Source organism: Camelus ferus, chromosome 23, assembly GCF_009834535.1.
Source record: "Camelus ferus isolate YT-003-E chromosome 23, BCGSAC_Cfer_1.0, whole genome shotgun sequence".
Taxonomy (NCBI): Eukaryota; Metazoa; Chordata; class Mammalia; order Artiodactyla; family Camelidae; genus Camelus; species Camelus ferus.
The window spans coordinates 20,955,659-20,980,813 of NC_045718.1; the positions used below are offsets into that span (position 1 = coordinate 20,955,659).

General features: G+C 38.5%; 1 protein-coding gene across 3 annotated transcripts in view; it reads right to left on the minus strand.

Annotated features, from left to right (window-relative positions):
• Nucleotides 1–2,918: 2,918 nt before the first annotated feature.
• The window catches only part of INTS7 (integrator complex subunit 7), a 73,408-nt gene continuing 51,171 nt past the window's right edge, over nt 2,919–25,155 (minus strand). Inside the window, exons 14-20 of one of the 3 annotated variants that reach the window (XM_006193414.3) lie at nt 21,535–21,729; nt 20,873–20,976; nt 19,766–19,834; nt 15,115–15,247; nt 9,184–9,282; nt 7,562–7,747; nt 2,919–4,397 (exon numbers count right to left, since the gene is read on the minus strand). In XM_006193414.3, the coding sequence (XP_006193476.1) occupies nt 4,110–4,397; nt 7,562–7,747; nt 9,184–9,282; nt 15,115–15,247; nt 19,766–19,834; nt 20,873–20,976; nt 21,535–21,729 (1,074 nt within the window). In that variant the 3' untranslated portion in view covers nt 2,919–4,109. Of the gene's footprint in view, nt 4,398–6,088; nt 6,195–7,561; nt 7,748–9,183; nt 9,283–15,114; nt 15,248–19,765; nt 19,835–20,872; nt 20,977–21,534; nt 21,730–25,155 lie in introns of those variants that run through there. The other 2 variants (XM_014566612.2, XM_032466428.1) reach the window with 2 other exon arrangements.

The following is a 25,155-nucleotide window of genomic DNA, read 5'->3' on the forward strand; positions in this document are numbered from 1 at the left end:
AAGTAAGTAGGAGGATAAGGGGAAAAATGTAGACTGAAAAATATTTTATAACTGTAGTAGATTTGAAAAAAGTAAATTTACAATATTTAGCATTCTTCATTACAATGTGAAAATCAAGGACTCTAGATCTTGGTATGTTATTTAAGGAAAAAAGCATGACTTTGCTTAAATCTCAGTTACAATTAAAAATGAAAGTACTTTAGACAGGAGATACCACAGTTAGTGGACCAGCGCCAGTCATGCCAATAAAATACACAGACAGCGCATGGAAATGTCTGTGTGTCCTTGGGCGAGAAATGGAGAGGAAGACTGTAACCGCCTGGAGTGCTGCTGGTAGGAAATCCAAGCCACTTCACCAGACTTTCAGACTTCTCAGTACATCCCATCATACTTTTAACGTTGGTGACTGATAAAGGTTAAATCCAAGGGCACTATAATTATAGAAAGAACAGGGCTGGGTGGTTGAGCAACACAGTACTGTATTATTAGAAGCAAAGCAAACACACAGACCCCCGATGTCTTGTCATCCACACTCTTCCCTGTGAAAGCTTTGGTGTGTCAAAGATTTCCAAAGTAGACCCCTTAACTGGAAACCTACTTAAGGATTATCTAGGTCCTAAGGTAGTGGTGAATCTCACTTCTTCACTCCTTACTCTTGCACCGACCATTTCTATAGGCAGCAGCCACATGAGGCTATTTAAGCTTAACTGAATTAGAAGTGATAAAAGACTAAGTCACACTAGGCTTATTTTAGATACTTAACAGCTCCATGTGGCCAGCGGCTGTACTGGACGGCACAGACCTAGAACATTTCCATCATCACAGAGTTCTGTTGACAGCACTGCATTTACTCTGCATACCAGGTAGCAGGGCCAGGTTAAGTGACCTATCCAAGGATCCATGGCAAGTGAGTCTTCATAAATAGAACTTAAACTGACATCTGGGACTCTAGACGGAGGACCTTGTTTGGTTGGTTTGTTCTTCTCTGAACCACATCTCAATGTGAAGAGTGACTGATATCCTGCAGTTGCAAATTACCTGCTACCTTGGTTGGTTTGAGCAAGAAAGATCACATTATAAGATCTCCTAGTTTAAGCTGGACTACAACAGTACTTTAATTTCTACATAGTCAATATACTACTGCCATCACCATTGAAGATAATAGGTATTATTGAAAAGTATTTTCATAATTTTCTTTGTATGTCTTTACGTATTTTAATTAAATAGTATTTACAGCACTGTAGTAGACAGAACTTCCATTTTATTTAGGTCAACATTAAGTTCTTTTGTTATTACTCAATATACCCAAATTGAATATGAGGGAAGATCGGTTAAATCTGTGTTTACTAGCAGAGAAAATGTAACTTTTATTTTGAATAAATAAAATGCTAAGATTAAGAATTGATCTAACACTGTGAAAAATACTGGGGAGGATACTAACAGCAAACACTTATGTGTATCTGCCTACCATGCTGCTAGGCACGCCCTACGTGCTTTACACACATTAATCCTCACACCTAAGCCACGAAGCACTATTACGCTTCCCAATTTTGGGAATATGGAAACTAAGGCATAAAGAGATTATGGACTAGCTTGTCCAAGGTCACAACGTGAGGTCGAGTTAGGATCTGGAACTGGACAGTGTGGCTCTAGAAGCTGGGCTCTTAGTCATCAGATTATACTGTAGTCACTAAACACTGAGAAAAATCAGTCCTGTCTTCCTAGAATCAATCAGCCAGTGCCCTATGTTACCCATATGTCTAAAAACCAGGGGACATGTTCACTTAATAATCAGTATGTTTACCTTTCTTCTCTGCATCTTTCCTTGAGGATTTTTCTTTTCATTCACTAGTGTAGTGTTGCAGTTATAAATGGTTTCCCTCCACCTCAAGTAACTGTTGAACAGTTGATGCCAAAAATGCAGTAGATGTTATACCAAACATAAAATCAGACAGAGTTCCAATTCTGGATATAATGGACACACTGAAGTAAAATAGTCTTTTTTGCTTCATAGACTTACTTTTCTCTTTGAACTACTCACATTTGTTTTTATTTTGAAATTTCTTTCAATTTGCGCCAGGGGCCTTACAGTATATCAAATCGAAGAGTTTACAACTATGGCTATTAAAAGCCTATCTTTAAAGAACATAAACTATGGGAAGGTCTCAAAGGGAACTGAGGGAATTGGCGGTTTACAAGATTTGTTTTTTTTTCCTGGAGAATTCTTCCTTGAATCAGTATCAGAAACCTGAAACCAACATTGTAATATTTCATTCTGGAAATAGTCACTCAAAAAAAAAAAAAGGAAAATAAAAAAGATTTTTCCCAATTTAAGTAAGAACCTTTTTTATGTCTTTAGTCTTTCAGTCACCTGATCACAAAACTTTAGACTGGCGTTAAAAGGTCCTGCCTAAACCAGTCACTTTACAGACAAGGAAACTGCCACACAGATGATGTGACTTGCTCAGGTCACAGGACTAACTCATCGGAGCTGACAGCGGGACCAAGGCTTTCTGGTCCAGCAATTCTCACAGCTGGCAGAAGGGCAAGGGGCCCAGCACACCCCCCTCCCCGACTCCGCTCCCACAATCCTTCCTAAGGCCTATGTTCCCAGATGCTGTGACAACTGTGCGCTGGGTCCACCTGGGCTGCCTCTGAGGATGTCGTCCACAGTGGACACTGCAGGTTCACACGTGTTTTATGACAATGTCCTGGCCACTGGCAGCAAAGCACTGTGCTGGGACAACAGCTCATGAAGCCAACCGGTCTTAGAGGGACCCGAGTGCCAATCACTTTCACCCTCAGAGACCACATTACTTACACACTTACACACACACAAACCCCAAAACTCATTTTTTTTCTTTCAACTCTATCCCTTCCTTTGAGCCAATGTCAACTTTAAAGAGAAACAGGCAAAACAAGCAAAGAAATTGAGATTTATTAAAAAAGAAAGCATCCAGGGGATGTGCCCTGCTTCATCTTGGGAGCTGCTTCCAGCCCAAGCGCCCACATCATCAATGTCTGCATCCCTCAGTCCCGGATGTTTAGAAATCATGATCCTGAAGCACCGAATGATCCCAGTTAAGTTATAGCTATTACACTGTGTTAAGACAGGAAAGCATATTATTATTATAGTCTATAATGGTTTTCAACCAGTACTGAAACAGAAAAGAAGGGGTTTTCTGGCTAACCAGAAAACTTCTATTCCCTGAGCATCCCAACTGACTGAGGTTAACTGTGTCACAAAGGGACTGCTGTATCTAGACAACCCAGTCTGGCTTTCCCTAACTTGCCAAGAAGAAGCTAAGCCAATCAAAGGAAAGGATCTGCCCTCCTAACTTAAAACATTAAGGTGTTAAATGTGAGTGACTTTTTCACTCTTACGAACAATTTTAAAAGTCCATATTACATATAATCACACACATTTTAGAGAAAACAAATGACTAATTTCCAATCTTTCTATGAAATTGTTAGCTGCTCTGTGGGTCAATTAAATACTAAAACAATAAATTAAGACTGCTTTAGCAGAGAACATATAGGTAAACAGTTGAAATAATATAGCAGGATGTTTCAGTTCTGCTAGACCGCAGGCTCTCACCATCCACGAGACTGGACGTTTCAGGGCACACTTTCAAGTCCATCAACGGGAGGGCTCAGTTTCTACTACTCTGGGTCAACCGAGCACATACTGGTCAGAACTTCCCAAGGCCCAGTTCAGCATTAAAGGTCTAGGTCAGGCAGCAAGCAATATTTTGGTAGAAAAGCAGTCAAATTTACTAATTCAATAATCCCAATATGTGACTTTTCTTAAGAAAAAGAAAAGCCTCAGCAACAGTAAAAACAATAATAACAGAACAACGAAAGTGTTAAACATGAGATAAAGAACTTGGTTTAAGACTGAGTAAGGGGGAAATCTTCCTGCTTAGGAACCCAATTATTTCTCAAAGTTTTTAAGAAAAAAATTTTTTTTTCAGAATGTTACACTAAGAAACCACTGAATAAATGGACTCTCCAGTCTAACTTTCATGTCTTAATGCACATGAAAAAAGCAAACTATTTTCGCCAATTCGATCGATCCCTGGGACGTCTGTGGTGCACCTGCGGCATAACTAAAACCGCGTGTAGGCGTTCCGCTGCTGCTGCTGCTGTAACGGCTGCTGGGCTTGCTGCTGCTGTAGGCGAATCTGCTGGGAGTAAGGGTCTTCCAGGGATTTTACGAATATGGTAGTCCTGGGACCAGTCTTCCAGACGATACCATTGGCGTCTTTCACCGAAGATTCCACCGTGATGTTGTGTGTTCCGAGGATAGCAAAGTTCAACAGAAACTGGGTACTGAAGTAGTCGTTGTGAGGTTCAACCCTCTGCTCCATCTCATTGGTCATATTGTCAATGGGTATCTGGAAGGAAAGAACTGACTATGAGCTAGGCCCTGCTGTAAGCGCTAACTGATCCTTGCAAACAACCAAGGGGTAGGTACTAGTATTATCCCTGCTTCATGAATGAGGAAACTGAGCCAGAGAGGTTAAGTCATTTCTCCGAGGTCATACAGCTAATGAGTGAAGCTTGGGCAACTGAACCCAAGCAGGCGAGCTCCAGGGCCCACGCTCATCAGGTGACACTACCTCCTCACTGTCCTTGAGAAGAAAGAGCCTCCTCTCTTGTGCTGGCCTTTCTTTCTTGTGAAGGAGTTCAGAACACACCACCCTAAGATATGCTGCTGTGGCATACAGATTATTTTGAGCTAAAGGCACCTGAGAAACAACACAGATATAGAAAGGGCTCTCTGACCTGCTCCTTTCTACCTAAAACATACATTTTCCATGAAACTTGCTGTAAACATTTCCCATGAGAAAGGGGACCTCCCTGCACGAGGAACAGAAGAACATCCTTATCACCAGAGACTGGCGATCGACGCTGTCACAAACCAACCTGTGACAATAACCCTTATCTTCCACTAGTCTCCCCTGCTGTCCCCCAACAGACCTCCTCGTCACTTCCCCTCAGCCTACTGCCCCCAGCCCAAACCCCTCTGTCTTGTCGTTTCATCATAAATTATTGTTTCCGTGTCTAAAAGGTATTTAAGCTTTTTGCTCTGGTCACTTCTTTGGGACTTCATTCTCCTGTGAAGACTCCCAGATACATGTAAAATTCTAATCAAACTGGCATGCTTTCTTCCTGTTAATCTGTCTTAATGGCTGTTCAATCTTAGGTCCAGCTGAAGACCCTAAGAGGGTAAAAGAGAAATTTCTCCTCCTCCACACTTGCTTACCCAACCCTAACTCCATTTCCCATTTTTCTTTAGCCTGTGAAGAGATATTCTAAAGAAAGAGGATACAACCACCTGTTTCAGGGAGTTTAAAATCTAAAAGACTGAAAAAGAACATAATATTAAGTAAATATATATTTTTTTCCCTGTTGGCTAGTCTGATTTTATATTACTGAAGTAATGGAGCAGTTCTTCCCTTCTTTAACAAATTAACTTTAGAACTGGTACATTACTCACTTAAAAATCAGTGCCTTGTTCAGATGGGCAGTACAATATATTATAAAACACAGATTTACGGGCTTATACATTTATTTAGCTTTTAGCTAGACACTCATGTCTTTGTCCTTCAAAAAACAGAGTAACACCTGCAGGTGTACCCTTCCTTGTACCCAAGATGACGTATGTCAAGACAGACACTCATTCTAAGAAGGCATACAGAGGGAATCAGAATGAATAACTGACCAGATAGCTCTATGTTTATGTGTGCTTCTGTTGTGCAATTAATTATATAAACGTGCCCTGAAGCTTCAGGTCTCAGTACGCAGTTATCACGAAGTAAGTTTTCCAGAGATACTGACCTGTAACATTAGTGAAATAAAGTCACCAACCAATTAAAGATCTTAGAATTTTTACAAGTCCTTTTTTGTTTTTTCTTTGCATATTCAACTTTTGCAGGGTTTTTATTTCCTTAAAGAATATGCCTACCAAACACGAACCTCCTTAGAAGGACCAGAAAGAGGCCTAGGCAACCTGATCACTCTGAATGGACGATGCATTTTAAGTTGCAAACTCACTGCAAGTTTACAGAGCAAGTTACAGACTTACAGAGCAATCACGGACTGCCAGGCTTACTGCGTCAGCTTCTTGACTTTAACCAATGCGTCTTGAGAGGTAAGTCAGCAGTGAGAAGGCCAGTAGTACTTCTTGGCTTGAATGGTCAAACTTACAGTGAGCAGAGAGCTTCAGACAGGGATAAGTCAACTATATAAATTCTCATTATGATCTTCTGTGATAACAGAGATCACCCAAACATAACAGTTGTGCTATAAATACAGTCACTGATGTTTTTCATCATCCACCAGATATTTACTGAGTGGCTACATCAGGCTCCATGTTTCGTGCCATGGAAGTCAAAAGAGAGGGAGGGACGAGCAGGAAGGCTGAGCCGTATCAGAGTGGGCAGAGTGCGGCAGAGAGAGAGAAAGGTACCAAAGTACCCAAAGTAGTGATGGCTTCCCTCAGACCTTCCCTTCCCTTTCTAGCCTAAAACCACCAAAGAGAATAAAATGCTCTCATTTTGTATCTCTTCTGATACCCCTTTCCTTGCTGTGGACCTCAGTTCAAGCATGCCCCACGTATACCCGGACACACCAATCTGGGCATTCAAACAACTCGGTTCCTACAACTGTGCACTTGTTCCCTTTACTAGAATAAACCACCAAGGAACTGGAAAGAGATATCTAAAGAAGGGAACATCCTACATTTGGAATGGTGGTATTTCATGGGCACAGATTCAGAACCGTGGCCTCGGCTAGCAGAGTAAGCATGATTTTGGTTAATCTATCTCATGATTTCTCAAAGCAGCAAATGCCTATGGTTACATCCTGAAGGAAAGATTTTACTTTATTCGATCACTGTATGTCAATGTGATGATCCTTTTTTTTTTTTGAAAATGCTAGAATTTACTTAAAACAGAGGAATAATAAAGAGATGTGTTCTTTGGGGGGGCAGGGGTTACTCCCCACTCCTGCTGTTTCCCTCCCTGTGGAGGGATCTGTCATTAGATGAACAGCTCTGGCCTCTGGGTGAGGAGGTGAGCCCTCCTGATTGGTAAGTTGTGGGGTAGGAACTGGGGATGGGGAGTTAAGCACTCCTCCTTCCCTTCTCCTTTGGGCTGTAGGGTGCTGTCTCCAGCCCCTGTCAGTTTTATAGGGGCAGGCTCTTGTGTGTACTGGCTGAGGCTGGTGGGAAGATTCAGTTCAGAGGTACAAGGCCAGGCAGTGCCTGCTGCCAGGCACCTGAGCTAGGTTTCCACACAGCTCTAACAGTAATGAGACTCATATTTCACTCATATTTTGATCTCTGCCTGCCTGGATGCTTTGTCTATCAACTGGTTCAGGCAGGGAAAAGAGAAGTGTTTATCAGCCCCCTCACACCCCAATACGCTTTTAACTCAGGTCCATCTGATCCCTTGGGAGGTATAACTACAATCGGTTTAATGATGAAAAACAATGGAAAATTTCCATCCATGAATTGATAAAATCACATCACAATTCTGCCTTTTTTCTAGATTACCTTGTAGTCTTGTCCGGATTTACTCTGTAGTGTGGACGAAACATTCAGACAGACAGACTGAATTTTACGGAAGAGTCCTGGTTTAGATCCGTGCTGAACCACTCCCTCTACCTTTAATGCCAGCTGCTGGTTATTCTGGACAGCAATGGGCTCTGCAGGGTTCCGGGGGGATGGTGACAGAGCAAGCTGGAATGCCAACATTAAAATGAATGCTAATAACCAAGAGCAAGTTTCCTTCCAACAAACATACCTGTGCTGATTGTTGATAATAGGTTAAAACATTACTCACACACACATAGACACACACACACCCCTAATGACCTGACTGTGCTGGGACAACCAAACTGATGTACCTTTAAAGTCAAGGGTTCCTTATCCCTAATGCCTCCTTTTAAATTCCACTGCTTCCCCTTCCCACCTCCCCCAGTGCCAGTTCTGTTTGAGAAGAAAAGAGGAGGAGGAGAGAACAGCCAGGGCACTGTTCTCCCAGTTTCTGTGGTGCGGCATTTCTTTGACAATGAACCAACTCCAGTAGGGAAATGCACTATGTCAATTTTCATGTCCAGTTGCTGTCTGTTCGGTCTTATGTAATTTTAAATAGACTAAATTCAAATGCAAATGAACCCCAAATTCTAGGATTACATATACAATCAAGTTACCATGGAATAAAAGTCAATTTCCACAAATAAACCAACTGACATTTTTTTTTTTCCAACTGACATTTTTAACTTCTCATTAGAGTAGTTTTTCTTTAAAAACAGTAAGAATCCTAAATATAAAAAAAAATATTTTAAAAAATCCTAAATATATTTTAATTACACAAAGCTCAAATCTTGCTTAAATAAAAATATGAAGGAAATTGGGTCTTTTTGGTAAAACTGTTGAACTGTTGAACTCATCAACCCAGGAGACACCCTACCTCAGGACCTCTTATCTAGGTAATCAATTTTCTTTATTATTCAGGTCATTTTGAAATGGAATATCCTGTTATTTGCAATGAAAAACATTCAAATGGATGCAAAAGTGCACCAAAGACATTTACTAATAGGAATAATCCAGGGAATCTCTTGGAAGTAACAACTCGCCCCCCCCCCCTTTCCAACAACTTCATTCTCTGAATCAAAAATAGCTTTTGAATTTTGAATGGTTTAAATACTTTTAAATACTAACTTCTACTTATTTACCAACTCCTCAAAACTTGTTATTTGAAGATAAAAGTGCTTTGGAGGTAGGGCTGGTGATATTTTGGACCTGATTCATTCTAAATTGGGTCTGAACAGGCTGATCAGACATGGACTCAGCTCAAGATCCTTGTGGGCTACTCTGACGAATACCACTCAACTTATTCTGGGAGACAGGGACAAAACTCTAGGCACCCAAATGCCTGTCACACTGCATTTGACACCGTCAGGTAAGAAAGGAGAGGAGAGTTTAACTCCCAAATTCTGTTCCCTTCACCAAACCACTTGATGAAGGGAGCAAAGGTTTACAACTAAAGAGTATGAGTTTTATCAAAAACAAAGGTAAGATCCTGAAGCAGAGCTATGTCCCCTGTAATTCAGAAGACAACCTTCAAAAGAAGGTATTAAACTATATTAACCAGAGTGTTCTTCCTGTATTACCTTGATGCTGGTAGACTGCAGTTTCTGGAAAAAATATCTCTGAAATGAAAGAGGAACTTTCAGCAAAGAAATGATGGCATTGCAGAGGCATGCTGTATGCTGCGGGTGGAAAAAGAAATTAAATCAAATGAAAATCAATCTCCAAATTTCATCAACAAAGAGCTACGTTCAGGAAGAGGTTTAAAAACCACAAATGATCCTAAGATTATTACAGAAGTACACACCAGTCAGGTAATAGACATAACACTCAGGAACTGTGCAAATTTGTCAAATCACTCCTGTCAAGGAGTACAATTACAGACTTCTACTTTATTTTGAAGTATATTCAATAAAAAAATGACAGAAGAGAGAAAACCCACATTCCTCAAGGCCAAGCAATGCATAAAGTTTGCATTTCTATAGAGCTTAGAGCTACCAGACATACACAGTTATCTTAGGTACTAATATATAAAGTAACCATCACATGGCAAAGTACGACACGGTGAACAAGTACACATGCGGTAAAGAAGCCAGAGCGGAATATTAACATCTGAGGCTCAACACCAAATCCCATGGGGAACCTCAGCCTGGAGCTGCCTCATTCTCCATCCCATCTCTACAAGGTGGCTTCCTTGTCCCTGTAGCCATGAATCCCCAGACAGTGAGTAACAGTGGAGACTTACTGGAATTCAGATTAAGAGTGACTACAGAGTCCAACTCTACAGGTCACTGAAACTTTAATAAAATATCTTATTTCTAAAATCTATTTCACAAATTTAACAGAGTTTTGAAAATCTCAGTGTAACTGCAGAGGAACAGAACTACTATGATGAATCTTTTAAAGAGTCTTATGAAAGGGGTCACAGAACCAGAATTTAGGAGTTCAAAGATTTTATTTATTTGTTTATTTATACTACTTTCTTGAGGTACTACTGACAGACCAAAAGCTATTTAATGTATATAAAATGAGTTTGGAGATAAGTATACACCCATGATACCATCAAAGCTATTTTAAAGATCACCCAGTCTAATCCTTAATTTTGCTGCTGACACAGGTGGCCCAGACAGCTATTGGGACAAGCTGGGACCAGAACCTAGGTCACTTGACTAGGTTATTCAGTGATTTTTGTTCTATTTCACCAATGATTTGCAAATTTAACAGGAAAAAAAAAAAAAGGCAGCATTGAACACCTGTAACTTTGGGCGACCTAGAACTATTCCTGCTTGGTCTACCACACCCTCCTCAGTCCACTGCTCTCTCTCTGTGGCCCGCAAGGACCACAGGCTGAAAACTACTCCACTTGATAGTCTGTTGTCTGTCCTTAAGCTCCTGCTTCCAAGCAGGGTGTCATCTAGTTGCCTATGTTGTAAACATTTTTAAAAAGTTGGGCATTAAGGCTAAAAGCCAGAAGAATCCACTCCTCATAGGTTTCAGGTTACTGAACGTTTTGAGCCTGACAGACTCATAATATAAATGCCAGGTCTATTACTTGATCTAACCACAGCACAGATTTAGAGACGCTGGGTCTACTCAGGTTTAACTGCTAAAACAGCAGTATTTATCTTCCTGCAACAAAGAATCTGAGATGCATCTGCAGGAACATCCTACTTGTGATGGAACCTCTGAGGCCACAATAGGGCTTAAGGAAAGAAGCATCTTTAAAGAAGCCCAAGGGCCCTCAGGCTGTTCTCGGGCAAAATGGCACCATTTTCCCTTTCAAAAGAATAGATGTAGATTTGCAGCCCCCCACTGGGACCTTCCCCACTCAGACTGCCACTGAGGCCACTAGCCCCTTGGGCACATTCCACAGGTATCTCAGTTGCAGATTACTGTTGAGGTACCAGTCTGGAGATGAGAAATCACATATCATGACTAGTAAACCAGCAGAAGAACTAGCGCATCACCAACACGCTCTTCACTGCCAAACCCAATACTTTCCAGCCTTTGTATTTTTGGACATTTCTGTGGCAACTGCTAATGCTCTTCTTCCATGAAATTCCATGTAATGGTCCCTGCCCTCATTTTTTCTGATTCTTCCCTTCTCCATCTTCTTTCCTAAGATTCTCTTCCTTTGTTTGTTCCTTCATTGTTGATGCTCTTCTGAGTCATTCTATCTTCTCAGTCCATTTGCTTTTCACAGGCAATTTTCTCCACTCCCAGGACTTTAAGAACCTCTAAGCTCATGATGACCTTACATGCATCCCAGCCTGTCTCCTTTGGACACCAGCCCTATTATCCACCTGCCTGTGTTTAACATGTTTAAAAATGAAACCTTCATCTTCTTCCACTATCCCTCTATATTCTCTCTCTCAGTAAAGGATACACCACTTATGCACTTGGTCACCTACGCTGTGAAACCTTGAGGTCATGTCTCCATCCTTTCACATTGAATTTAAAGAAAAAAAACAAAAACAAAAATCAAGCCTTGAAAACACTGCACCTAAAAAATCTCTTTCGTATCTGTTCCTCTTCATTGCTGCCATTTAATTAATTTGGCCCTTAACCCAGACTACTGCAAAAGTCTGGTAACCACTCTTCTCTAGTTTCGAGCTCTCCAAGCCATTACCTATTCTGCTTCTACATAACAATAATGTACAACCTTAGCTTAACTGCTTCTCTCCCACACCCATTTAAAACTCCAAGAGTGCCCCCAGTGCCTACAGGATAAAGTCCAAACTCCTTAAGACTGTGTTCAAAGCCTTCAGTCATCTGGCATCTGCCCACCTCACCGGTCCCTGCTCCAGGCCCTGGCCTGTGCATTCTGCTGCAGCAGTAACACACTGTTCCCAGAAGACATCTTGCTGTTCCACGCCTCTACTTTTGAACATGTTGTTCTCTGTCTGAAATTCTCTACCTCTCCTTCTCCGCCTGGAAAACTCTTATGCAGATACATTTTCTCTCGGACTTGTATCCACACCCTGTTTTCCCTTGTCCTTTGAATGAATTACCTTCCCTTTTGTGCTACAACTCTACTTTGTGCAGAGCTCAGTTACTGCACATTTACTGTACTGTATTTGTTTACAAAATCTTTCTTTCTCATCAGACTATGGACAACTTGAGGGAAAATCCTGTCATTTTTCTATTCCTAGGATTCAATTAATACTTGTTGAACTGTATTTTGTGTTCAGAAAGTGTCAAATCTATAAAATAAAATTTAAAAAGGGGGAAAAAGGAAATCAACATTTATTAACCATTCTATATCTATGCCATGCCAGGCACTGTGCTAGGCAGTAGGCATTATTCCACTTTAACTTCACAGTAATCAATCTACCTATGAGGTAGATGTTTCTCCTTGTTATAGAAAAGGATGTTGGTAATTTCTGTAAAATCACAGACCTGCTGGGTGGCAGAGGCAGAATTTGAACCTAGGGCTCTTTTCTCTGTGTTGTGTACCCCACTGGGTGGGAAATTCCCGTTCTTTCCATTATATTCAGTGGATTTAACTCCATCAGACTCGAGCTACTGTCTGGCATCTATTTAATTTCTTAGGGTGGAGCTCAGAGGAAACATGCAAATATTTAATCAGTGTCTCATACAGGTGTGTCTATTTCCCACAGATAATCTTTACAATTTCCCTAAGCAACCAGTCTCAGTATCAGACAGCTACCTGTGCCAATTCAATTCAGCAAATATATATTGACAATCTTATGTGGAAAGCAATGTGTCAACGGAAGCATCTATCCTTAAAATTTAATTTAACTCTTTAATGACATATCCTGTCAGTTTCTTCTAAAACACTTGATAAATGAGAGTTCAGAATGAGAAGAGAGCTTCAGGGAATACCAGCAGCCAATGTGTGGGCAGGGCAAGAGAAACTCTCCAAGGGGTAAAGTTTAAAGATGGTGCTATGGACTTAAATGTGCCAGCGTCCCCAGATTCATATGTTGAAGCCCTAACTCTCAATTTGTTGGTATCTGGAGGTGGGCCTCTGGGAGGTCATTGGGTTTAGATGAGGTATGAGAATAGAGCCCCTGTGATGGGATTAGTGACCTTATAAGAAGAGGAAGAGAGACCAGAGACTTCCATCTCTGACGTGTGAAGACACAGTGAGAAAGCAGCAGTTGGTAAGCCAGCAAGAGAGCCTTCACCAGGGAACAAATTTGCTGGCACCCTGATTCTGGACTTCCCAGCCTCCAGAACTGTGAGAAGTAAGTGTCTAATATTTAAGCCACCTGAGCTGAAGAGAATCCTGGAGGATGGCCAGACAGGGAGGAGAAAATCTGGGTGAGAATGTCAGTCTGTCCTATGACTGGGAAGTCACGGGGAAGTCTGAGTAAAGAACAGGTGCTCGCCAGTGCCAAAGGCAGCAGCGATTCAGTGGGCAGCAGCAGACAGTGGCATCACCTGGCAGAATGACTTACTGACAGTGAGAAAGTAAGCCCAGTTCTTTCTGTTTCAATTGGCCAATGGTTTTCAACCCTGGTGGCATGACACAATCACCTGAGAGCTTTTAAGAATACTAAAGTCTGCAGAATATACCTGCAAACAATGCAACTGGCAAGGGATTAATTTCCAAAATACCAACAGCTCATATAGCTTAATACAAAAAAAACAAACAACACAATAAAAAAATGGGCAGAAGACCTAAACAGACATTTCTCCAAAGATGACATACAGATGGCCAACAGGCACATGAAAAGATGCTCAATATCACTAAGTATTAGAGAAATGCAAATCAAAACTACAGTGAGGTATCACCTCACACCAGTCAGAACGGCCATCATTAAAAAGCCTACAAATAATAAATGCTGGAGAGGGTGTGGAGAAAAAGGAACTCTCTGACACTGTTGGTGGGAATGTGAATTGGTGTAGCCATTATGGAAAACAGTATGGAGGTTCCTTTAAAATCGAAAAATACAGTTACCATATAATGCAGCAATCCCACTCCTGGGCATGTATCTGGAGAAAACTAATTTGAAAAGACTCATACACCTCAATATTCACAGCAGCACTATTTACAATAGCCAAGACATGGAAGCAACCTAAATTTCCATCAACAGGTGAATGGATAAAGAAAATGTGGGGTGTGTGTGTGTGTATACATACAACGTATATATATGTATATACACAACGTATATATTTGTGTACACACACACACACACTAGAATATTACTCAGCCATAAAAAAGAATGAAATAATGCCATATGTAGCAACATAGATAGACCTAGAGATTATTACATTAAGTGAAGTAAAGCAGACAGAGAAAGACAAATATCATATGATAGTGCTTGTAGGTAGAATCTCTAAAAAATGATACAAATAAACTTATTTACAAACCAGAAACAGACTCACAGATACAGAAAACAAATTTATAGTTACCAGAGGGGAAAGCAGGGGAGGGATAAATTAGGAGTTTGGGATTAACATCTATGCACTACTATATATAAAAAAGATAAACAACAAGGTCCTACTGCATAGCACAGGGAACAACATTCAATATCTTGTAATAACCTATGTAACTTAATCACTATGCTGTACACCTGAAACTAACACAACATTGTAAATCAACTATATTTCAATAAAAAATAAAATAAAATAAAAATACTCATGCCTGGGCCTCAACTGCAAAGATTCAGAATTAATAGGGGATAGGACCTGAATATTAATGTATTAAAAAAAAAAAACCCAAAGTGATTCTAATGTGGAACCAATGTTGAGAACAATCAGAACTTAAGTTATTGTTAAAAAAGGAAAAAAAGAAGTTTTATCTGTACTCTGGTAGAGCAAATCTGACATGTTAGTGACTAGGTGGCAGCTACAGGTGTGCTTAGTGCTTTTCATGGATCTCACTTCATCCTCACAATAATACTATGAGGTAGGTACTGTATTAACTCTGTGGCAAAACAGGCACAGAGAGGTTAATGTGTTGAAGTCGCACATAGTAAGTGCCAGAGACAGATTAAAAACTCACTTCCACATAATAAAAATTCAGTAAAACAAATGTGACTTGCCATGTAAGAAACAGGGGTGTATTTCCGATTGAGTGATTCCACCTCCTCCAAGACATGATTATATACAGACATCATTCTTCTCTCATATTCACTATCAGCATGGGCTGATCCTGTAGATCCATAATCCTGGAAACTGAAGTCAAAATTAACATAAATTAATCAACCAATATAGTAACTATTTTAGAGTCTAAATGTGTTGAGTACTTCCCACACACTTTCATTTAATCTTTAAGATAATGAAGTAGGCACTGTTATTTCCATTTCACAGATGAGAAAACTGAGGCTTGGAGATGTTAAGTAATTAGCCTTCAATTACATAACTAGTAAGTGACAAGCTGGAATTCAAATCCAGACCTGACTTCAAATTATCCAAGTCTTAATCACTTTGGTTGTTAGGCAGTATAAAAATGTTTGATTAAACCTTGTCCTTTCCATGAGGTGAAAGAGACATAAGACATCTGCTAGGTAACTATCATTAATTAAAGCCAGCAGATAAGTGCCAGATAACCAATAAAGATATGCAAGTAGTCAGAATAGGGAGGGAGCTAAGGAATGTCATAGAAGAGATCGGTCCTGAACAAATCAGTTATGCAAGTAGGAGGGATAAGACTGTGAGGAGATGGAAAGTATGGAGGGCATTCATAGCTGGGGAAATGGCATGAATCTAAAGCAAGGAGGTGAAAGGCACAAGAGTGCACAGGAGGGAGCTAGCATATAGAGCAGACTGGAAGTTTTACCTGGATTTCTTCCTTCTTCCTCTACTGCCTCAAACCCAAAGATATTTCTCAAAGTATTTCTAAATGGGAAAAGGCGGCAGAACTCCCACATTCTAACTAAACTTCAAGAGGGCTATTTGAAAATGCGTAACACTGTTCCTATTATTCCCTTTTTATCTTTCTCATGCCTACTATGTGCAAGGCACTTCAGTTAGGTACTTTATATAGGTTTTTGTGTAACCATTACAACCACTCTACGAGATAGGCATCATTACTTACCTAGAGTTTATGCGTAAGTGGCCCAGTATGAGGACATCACACGTATATATTCACAAAGTCAGGGATTCACTTCTTCCTAGCTGTATCTGCCTGGCTCCAAGGCTTTGTTCCCTACTCTATACTCTATCTTAAGTTCCATTAAGACAAGAACTGAACTCGTTTATATGATGGACTTTAAGGAAAACTATACCATACAATAAAGCATAAAGATTTTAGTCTTTTATAAAGTGACCTTCTAATAAAAGGGTATAAAATCAGAATTCACTGTTCCACCTCCTACAAAAGAAGTGTTCCTTTATTTACTTAAAAACTTTTCTGAGATATAAGTTACAAAAGCACAAAAATTCACCCATTTGAAATAACCCTTCCTAGTCAATCCCTACTTCTGGCCCTCCTGCAACCACAGGTCTGCTTTTTATCACTGTAAATGAGATGCTTCCTAATACTGAACATAAACAGTGACATGAGGTGCACTATTTTGCATCTAGCTTCCTTTACAGCACAGTATTTTTGAGTCAGTAATGTGTTTTGCATATTTGAATAGGCCATTCATCTCTATTGCTGAGAAGTATTCCACTGTATGGATATAGTACAATTTATTTAACCATTCACCTGTTGAGAGACATCTGGCTCTTTCGAATCTTTGTTGTTACAAATAAAGCTGCCAAGAAAATCTCTGTACAAGTCTCTGTGGAAATATGTTTTCATTTCTCTTGAGCAAGAATAGAATCAGTGGTCATATAGTAACTGCCAAAGTTTTCCGAAGTGGCTGAATCATTTTGCAGTCCCAACAATGTATGAATTCAAGCTCCTCCACATTTCACTAATACTTGGTATTAAAGGCTTTTTACTCTTAGCTATTCTAGGGGATGTTAGTGATCTGCTTGTGATTTTAATTTGCATTTTTCATTTTTTCATGTGCTTATTGGACATTAATATATCTTCTTTTTTGAAGTGTCTATTCAAATCTCTTGTCAATTCTGAAAAATTGGGTTATCTTTAGTTGCAGTTTTCTAAATATTCTGAATACAAGTACTTTGATAGAATATGTTTGAGAATATTTTCATCCTGCAACGTATCTTTTCATTTTCTTAATGGCATCTTTCAAAGAGCAGAAGTTTAAAAATCTAAATCCAATAAAACAAATTTTTTTCTATGGTAACTGCTGTTTGTGTCCTAAGAAATCTTTGCTGATCTCAAGGTCATGAAGATTTTCTCCATGTAGTATTCTAGAAAGTTTGGAATTTTGTCTTTTGTCTTTTTTGATCTATGATACATTTGGAATTAATTTTTAGGTATGGTGTGAGGTAAGGTCAAGACTTCTTCCCCTATATATATAGTGCGTTCTAGCACAATCTCTTGATAACACTATCTTCCCCATTGAATTATCTTGGCATCTTTGCCAAAAATCAAGTAAACACTTAATGTGTCTATTTTGGCCTCTCCATTCTACTCCCAAGCCAATAACACGTTGTCTTAATTACTGAAGCTTTATACTAAGTCTTGAAATCTTAAGTCCTCCACTTTAGTTTTTCTCCTGTTTTACAATATGGTGACTCACACTGACTAGCATTCAACCGAAGATTCACAGCCTATGCTTTCTAGCACTCTTTCTCTGGAAAGCTTTCTCCTGCAAATTCTAGCTTCCTTTGTTCTTTGAACCCTGATCTCTATCTTTTTAAACTAGGTAAGACCACCGTGTTCTACTTTGTTTAATCCCTGAGAGGTGGTCTAAAAAGTGCCTCCAGGAAGAGGAAAGCATGGGCTAAAGTAGGTTTACCTTATTCGTGTCTCTTCCCCGAGGGATTACATTCCCAGGCTACCTGTTGTCCAGTGTCTGAAAATAGTCAAACTTACATTTAAACTTGCACGTTTTACCTAGGTTTCTAGTTGTTTACAATAAAAGGGAAAGTCCTGTACTTGAATGGCATCATTCCCTTATTTTTCAGGCAGTAAAAATAAAAGTTAAATACAAAGGAATCACAACAGAGTGAATAAGAAGCTAGAATAGAAAAATGTAATGGACGAGCATCTCAAAATATTTTTTCTTAATAATCCTAAAAGGTTGATATGAGGCAGATAATAACATTCATAATTATAAACATAAACCCCATCCTGTCCCACGCTTACTGACACTGGCTCAAGCACAACGTTAGTTGCTAGAGATACAAAGGTGAACAAGATAAGGTCTGTTATCCCCAAAAACGTTCCAGGCTATGAATGAGACACACAGATTTTTAAAAAAACTACAGTGAAGTATCGATGCCATGCTGTACTCTCTTGAGGTTCTTTTTACAGCAGGTCTTTCTTTACTTGAAAGGCAGAAAATACACAGTATCAAGAACAGAAGTTTCAGAAGGAATCTACTCTTTGCAGTTGTACACTACTTCTAATGAAACCCAAAAAGCTCTCCTTCAAGGTACAATCTTTTCCAGTGTTTCACTGCTATAAAGCACAAAGGCTACGGGAATGGGTTTAGGGGATAAAAAGGGATGGAGGAGGGTGAAGAAAGGTGGTAGGAAGTGGAGAGGGTGACAGGGAGAGTAGCATTTGAGAGCTGGCTGCATAACTCCCTTCACCCCATCCTCGCTGACAATGCGCCTATTAAAAATCAATCAAGAAAAACACGAATTTCTCTTATGTCAACCGACAGTACAACAACATGTGTGTGCTCAGAGGTAGAGTACAGCATGATCAGAAATGGCGTGGGTCTGGAAGTATCAACTGGCACAGACTGAAAAATATGGAGGTTAAAAAAAATTTTTGTTTTTATTTACAAGGGAGAAACTAAAAAAAAGAAAGCACCACAAGTCAAAGGGGAAAATGAACATAGATTAAAAAAAGGATAAGTGAAAGAATTAAGTAAAAATTAGTTATGTCATGAAAATATTAAAATGAATCAGATGAGTGGGAAAAAAAATAGCCAAGTGGCCTACTCTGAGAGTAGGCAGCACTTTAAAACAGAAGGCAAGGATTTTGGTACTGCCTTGAAAAGAAATGGTGAGTCAATGCTTTACAAAAGAGAAATTTAAAATGTTCTGTTTATTATATTCTCTCTGAGGAAGCTGATCTTGGAATCACAGGTCTTACTAGATTGAAAATTATACAGCTAAAAAGGCATATTCCAAAACAGAATACTACAATGGGAAAAAATACTGGACCATTCTTTAATAAAAGTATTCTGAATAATTAATTAGTTAATTGGGGAATGGAGAAAAATTTTAATAAAGCAAAAAGAGGAATATCTTTTTGTTTGGGAAACCAAAGAATAAAAAATTCAAGTTTAAGCTTAATTATACTGTTAACTCAAGTTTTCACATCAAAGTTTAGTTATAATATACAAGAAGAAAATGTTCAAATTCAAAGAATTTCTTCCTAGTTATTTTGAAAACAAGGAGGCAAGAGGTAAGTAAACAATGGAAACAGAAAATAAAGGTTTTGTTACTATTTGGGGGTGTTTTTTTGGGAGGTTGATTTTTGTTTTTAAATATTAAAAAAAAAAAATCTGCCACTGGGAAAAAAAAGCAAACACTTTAGGCAAACGCTAGAGATCTTCCTCTTTGTTTCTTCTTCTATACCTCTTCCAAAACAATGTTGTGATGATTAGGTAAGATAACGTATTAGAAAGTATTCTGTAATATAAACTATTTAAATACCTTGCTGATTCTGGATCCAAAATCAGGGCTTCTATTGCGTGAGATATCAGTAAACAGCTCTGCTGCTGTCTAGATTATGTTAAGGTTACACATTATATATAATAATGGAGAAATGCGCTATAGACTTTATATTATTTGAATATTAACTAAAGCAAGATGAGAATCGTATTTTTAGTGAAGGTAAGTATATGTTATTGACTCAATAGTCTGTGGCTCTATTTTTTTTCCTTTTAAGAGCTCTATGTTGTCTGTAATAGTGATTCTCAAATTCTCAAATTCTGTCCCAAGAAAAGTACTTCAGAGGCTATTTAATGTGGGAAAGAGGAACCAAGCACCAGGCTCTGTGATTTAATCACAGAAACCTTTTATCTGTATTACACACAGGGGTTTCACTGATAAAGTTAAATAAGTGGTTACTCTGGAGATTCCTAGGCTGGGGGTTGGTCAATGGATCTGTTAACCCTCATGAAACTGTATGCAAATTTGGGGGAAGGGTATGTGCATATATGCATTTTCTAGGGGAGAGCGTCCACAGTATTCATTAGGTTTTCAATCAGTAAACCAAAATGCCAAGAACTACTGATTTATAGGTCCTACAACTTAAAAGCAATTTTTCACTTCCTTCTTTTCAAAAAGGATCTGAGGCTGCTAGTAAGATAATATGGAGAACTTAAAGAGGGCTCAGGGAACAAAAGTGATGCCTGAAACAACTGAATAGATCATTAATAAAGGTGATGGGAACTAGCTGTTAGCTATGAAGAAAAGAAAGGTGAAGCAAAACAGAACATGGTTCTCTGGTGGAAAAATGTTTGTGCTGTCCATTGTAGCTCAAGTGAGCACAAAGCGTGCAACACTGGTAGGACCTCAGTCTTGGATGCTCTTCCCAGAGGTGGAAAAAGACTACCATTGAGTCACCACTTTTTTAAAAGCCTGGCTGAAGTTAAAAAGTAAAATTATACTGCTCATAGCAGATCTCATAGGAGAAATTATTATTTATAGTTAATTTGTAATCTTATCTATATTTTAGTTAAGCATATGTGAAGTAGTTACTCTACATTTAAAAGAATACTTGAAAGACCAAAAAATACTGGGGCAAGCTTAGGATACAGTTCTACATTCCTCAAAGTTGCCGAATCAGCATCAAAAGATGCCTGATAAAGTTCCCCATATCGGGAAGCAAGGCTTCGGAATTCTTCCATGGACAGTTTCATCTATAAAGAAGGAAAAATATCAATTATGATACACAAACATGCTATCAATGTATAAAAAACACAAAACTCAAGACATAAGAAAAAATCCTCGAACAATAAAAAAATGCAAAAAATATTTCAGCTTTTTTCATTTTCAATTCGTTCAGTTTTATAAACTCTGCTAAAGGAAAATTACCAAAAATGGAAATGAAGCTACAAATGTGCACAAGATTATAATAATTTATCTATGATGTACAGAAACAAAAAGCATTGCATTTTTAGCTTCTTCAAAGTTCCACTAAAATAAGTAATACAGCTACAAACATCCCAAAGTTTCTTTAAAATGTCCTTTCTCTTTACATAAAAATGTAGCATCAAGTGAGACATCATCAATCATTTTGTCGTTCTAATAAGACATCAGCCTATTTTTAGCAAGACAGATGAGTTTATAAGCATTTGATGTTATCAGTGAGCGAAACCACTGATTTTTAAACTTCAGAATTTTTCATCTCACAACTTAACCTCAAAAACCTCTCAAGTGTGAATAAAAATTGCACTGAAAGTAAAGTTAAGACATGCCTGATTGGAGATGCGACCACACCGCTGAAGGTCATTCCCTAAGGTCATGGCGATTGTTGTGGCAATTGCAGGTGGGGGGCTTGTCTTGAGGCTGTTACAAGTACAGATAAGTTGAGAGAAGGCTTGTAGAAGGTCAATCCTGAGCTTTACAAATTCACACTGAAAACTTAAGGGATTCAGTGGTGTACTGGCAGCCTGGGGAACAAAAAATATATATTTAAGACAAAGTAAGCATAACAGGAAGATCATGCAGGACAAAGTCTTCATAGTTGGTGCAAAAGAGCAGTAGTTCTAACACCAATGGATAAACACCGACGTTATAAGGGGACTGATGTGATATTACAAAGAAAAACTTATCGTTATTAGTATCAACTCTGAAAAACTATGTTCTGTCAAAATTCAGGTTCCTTACTTCCTGCGTTTGCAAAGACCCCACAACATGCAGGTTAGACAGACCATCATCAGTAAGATATCACACGAGGGATGCTTCCTGGACATTACCAATCCCCCCTAAATGTCCTTATCACCTTCCTACCTTTCTAACATGAAATTCTCATGCTGGAATCATTAACAGAATTTTTAAAAGTTGGGAGTGGGGAGAAAAGAAAGGTAAGGGCAGGAGAAGTGTATTATTAGACAGTCACTGTGAAAAAAGCATGTTGCCTCATGGCTGTTTTCTCCCATAACTAGCCGACCAATTTTAAAAGAGAATTTCTGATCAGACACTTCAGAATGTCCACCAAAGAATAGGCTGTAACACACAAATAAGGTTCAGTGAGAATGGAAGGGTGTCAGGGATAAGCCTAGAATAGCAAAAAACAGCATTAACGAGGTAAGGGACAAAGAATGGTAAGTCAAGCCAGTGTGGGCAGAGAACTAAGACAACCTTTAACTGTTTAGCAACTACCCTAGAGGAGAACCTAGCATGGCGCTTTCAACAAAAGGCATACCAAAAATATGCTAATTTAACAATAAATGGAGGCATGAATGAAATTACTTTTCCTCTCTGACATGACTCAAAACATGCTGATGCTGCTGTTTCTTAGATCCTGTCTCACACTGTTCTTTAAGCAGGAGAGCCAGGTATGTGACTTGAGGTTCTAGAATTAAGTTACAACATTATCCATCCGGCCAAGTATCACATATTGACCTCAGAGTAGTTCTCTCTACTTTTCATTGTCAAATCATAAGTCTTATTTTTTGGTAGCATTCACATTTTACTCCAGGTAAGTTAGCCACTTCCTGTATCCTCTATTAGAACACACACTTGCTCTGGTATCCCTCTCAAACTGCAAAGCTACATCTATACAAAACTATATAAACCAGAGGTAATAACTATACTCAATATAGTAAATTCTGTGGTTCTCAAATTTTTGGATTGTTTTGTTCTAATTGTGAAATAGCACAGATTAGGATGCCAAAGAGACCATTTCAATTGTTTTCAATATCTTGCGGATTTGATTTGCTCTTCCAGGAAGATAAATCCTCCCTCCCTCTCCCCCTTAAGCAGCTACTTGCTATTTTTAATTTACTGCTTGTCAGTAACTTTAGAAGGGTCAGCGATACAAGTAGGTGAGTATGACATTGTTATAAATAGTAGAGACCATCTTACCGGACAAAAAAACACTGGCAATATTGTCCTAACATGCATTACAAAACTGAAAGAGAAGCCAGATGTAGTCATAATGAGAGAGATTTACTGCTGCTCTTATGGACTGACTTATAACTAACAATATTTTTTTGATTATGTCTTCTCAGGCAAGGGAAATAAAAGCAAAAAAACAAATGGGACTACAACAAACTAAAAAAAATTTGCACAGCAAAGGAAACCATCAACAAAACAAAAAGGCTACTTACTGAATGGGAGAAGATATTTGCAAACAATACCCCTAACAAGGGATTAATATGCAAAATATACAAAGAACTCATACAACTCAACATTAAAAAAAAAAACCAAAAAAAAAAACACCACAAATAACACAATTAAAAAATGGGCCTCTGAGGATCTATACAGACATTTTTCCAAGGAAGACATATAGATGGCCAACAGGCACATGAAAAGATTCTCCACGTCACTAATCATCGAGGAAATGCAAATCAAAAACCACAATGATATATCACCTCACGCCTGTCAGAGTGGCTATCATCAAAACGACCACAAATAACAAGTGTTGGAGAGGATATGGAGAAAAGGGAACCCTTGTGCACTTCTAGTGGGGAAGTAAATTGGTGCAGCTACTATGGAAAATAATACAGAAGTTCCTAAAAAATTAAAAACAGAACTATCATATGATCCAGTAATTCCACTTCTGGGTCTTTATCCAAAGAAAACAAAAACACTAATTCAAAATGATATATGCATCACTAAGTTCACTGCAGCATTATTTACAATAGCCAAGATATGAAAGCTGCCTAAGTCTCCATCAACAGATAAATGGATAAAGACGTGTTATGTATACACACACAATGGAATATTAGCCATAAAAAAGTACAGAAAATCTTGCCGTTTGTGACAACATTGATGAACCTAGGGGATATCATGCTACATGAAATAAATCAGAGGAAGACAAATACTGTATGATTTCACTTACATGTGGAATCTAAAAACAAAACAAATGAACAAACATAACTAAACAGAAACAGAGTCATGAAGAGAACAGGGGGTTGCCAGAGAGGAAGAGGGTGGGGGAAGGACGGAGATAGGTGAGGGAGATTAGGAGGTACAAACTTTCAGTTACAAAATAAATGAGCCACACAGGTACATAATGTACCATGTGGGGAATATAGTCAATAACTATGTAGTATCTTTGTATGGTGACAGATGACAAGTAGACTTATCATTTTGAAAACACATACAAATATCAAATCAGTATGTTGTGTATTAGGAACTTTGAAAGTGAACTCTACTTCAAAAACAAACAAATTCATAGAAGAATAGATTAAATTTGTGGCTACCAGAGATAGGAGGCTGGGGGAAAGGGGAACTAAATGAAGGTAGTCAAAGGTATAAAATTCCAGTTATAAGTAAGTACTAGGAATATAATGTACAATATGATAAAGATAATTAACACTGCTGCAGGGTATACGTGAAAGTTGTTAACAGTAAATCCTGAGTTCTCATCATATAAAAAAGTTGTTTTTCTATTTCTTTAATGTATCTATATGAGATGATGGATATTTATTAAACTTACTATGGTAATCATTTCATGATGTATGTATGTCAATCATGCTGTATACCTTCAACTTACATAGTGCCGAATGCCAATAAAACTGGAAGAAGTAAATTTTAAAAATACTTAATAGAATATATGAAAGTTGCTAAGAGAGATATTAAAAGTCCTCTTCACAAGTAACTATGTATGTGATGGATTTTAACTGTCACCATACTTACTACAGTGATCATTTCACAATATACACAAATATTGAATTGTGTTGCATATCTGAAACCAGTACAATGTTATATAGTAATGGTATCTCAAATACACAGATATGTAGATAAAATTTAATTGTACTAGTAATTTGGGAAATGCCAATCATAACTTATAGAAAGTACCAAGTGAGGGGGAAATGTAGAGTAACAGGAACCCATACACTGCTGGGAAGACTGTAAATCTGTAAAAC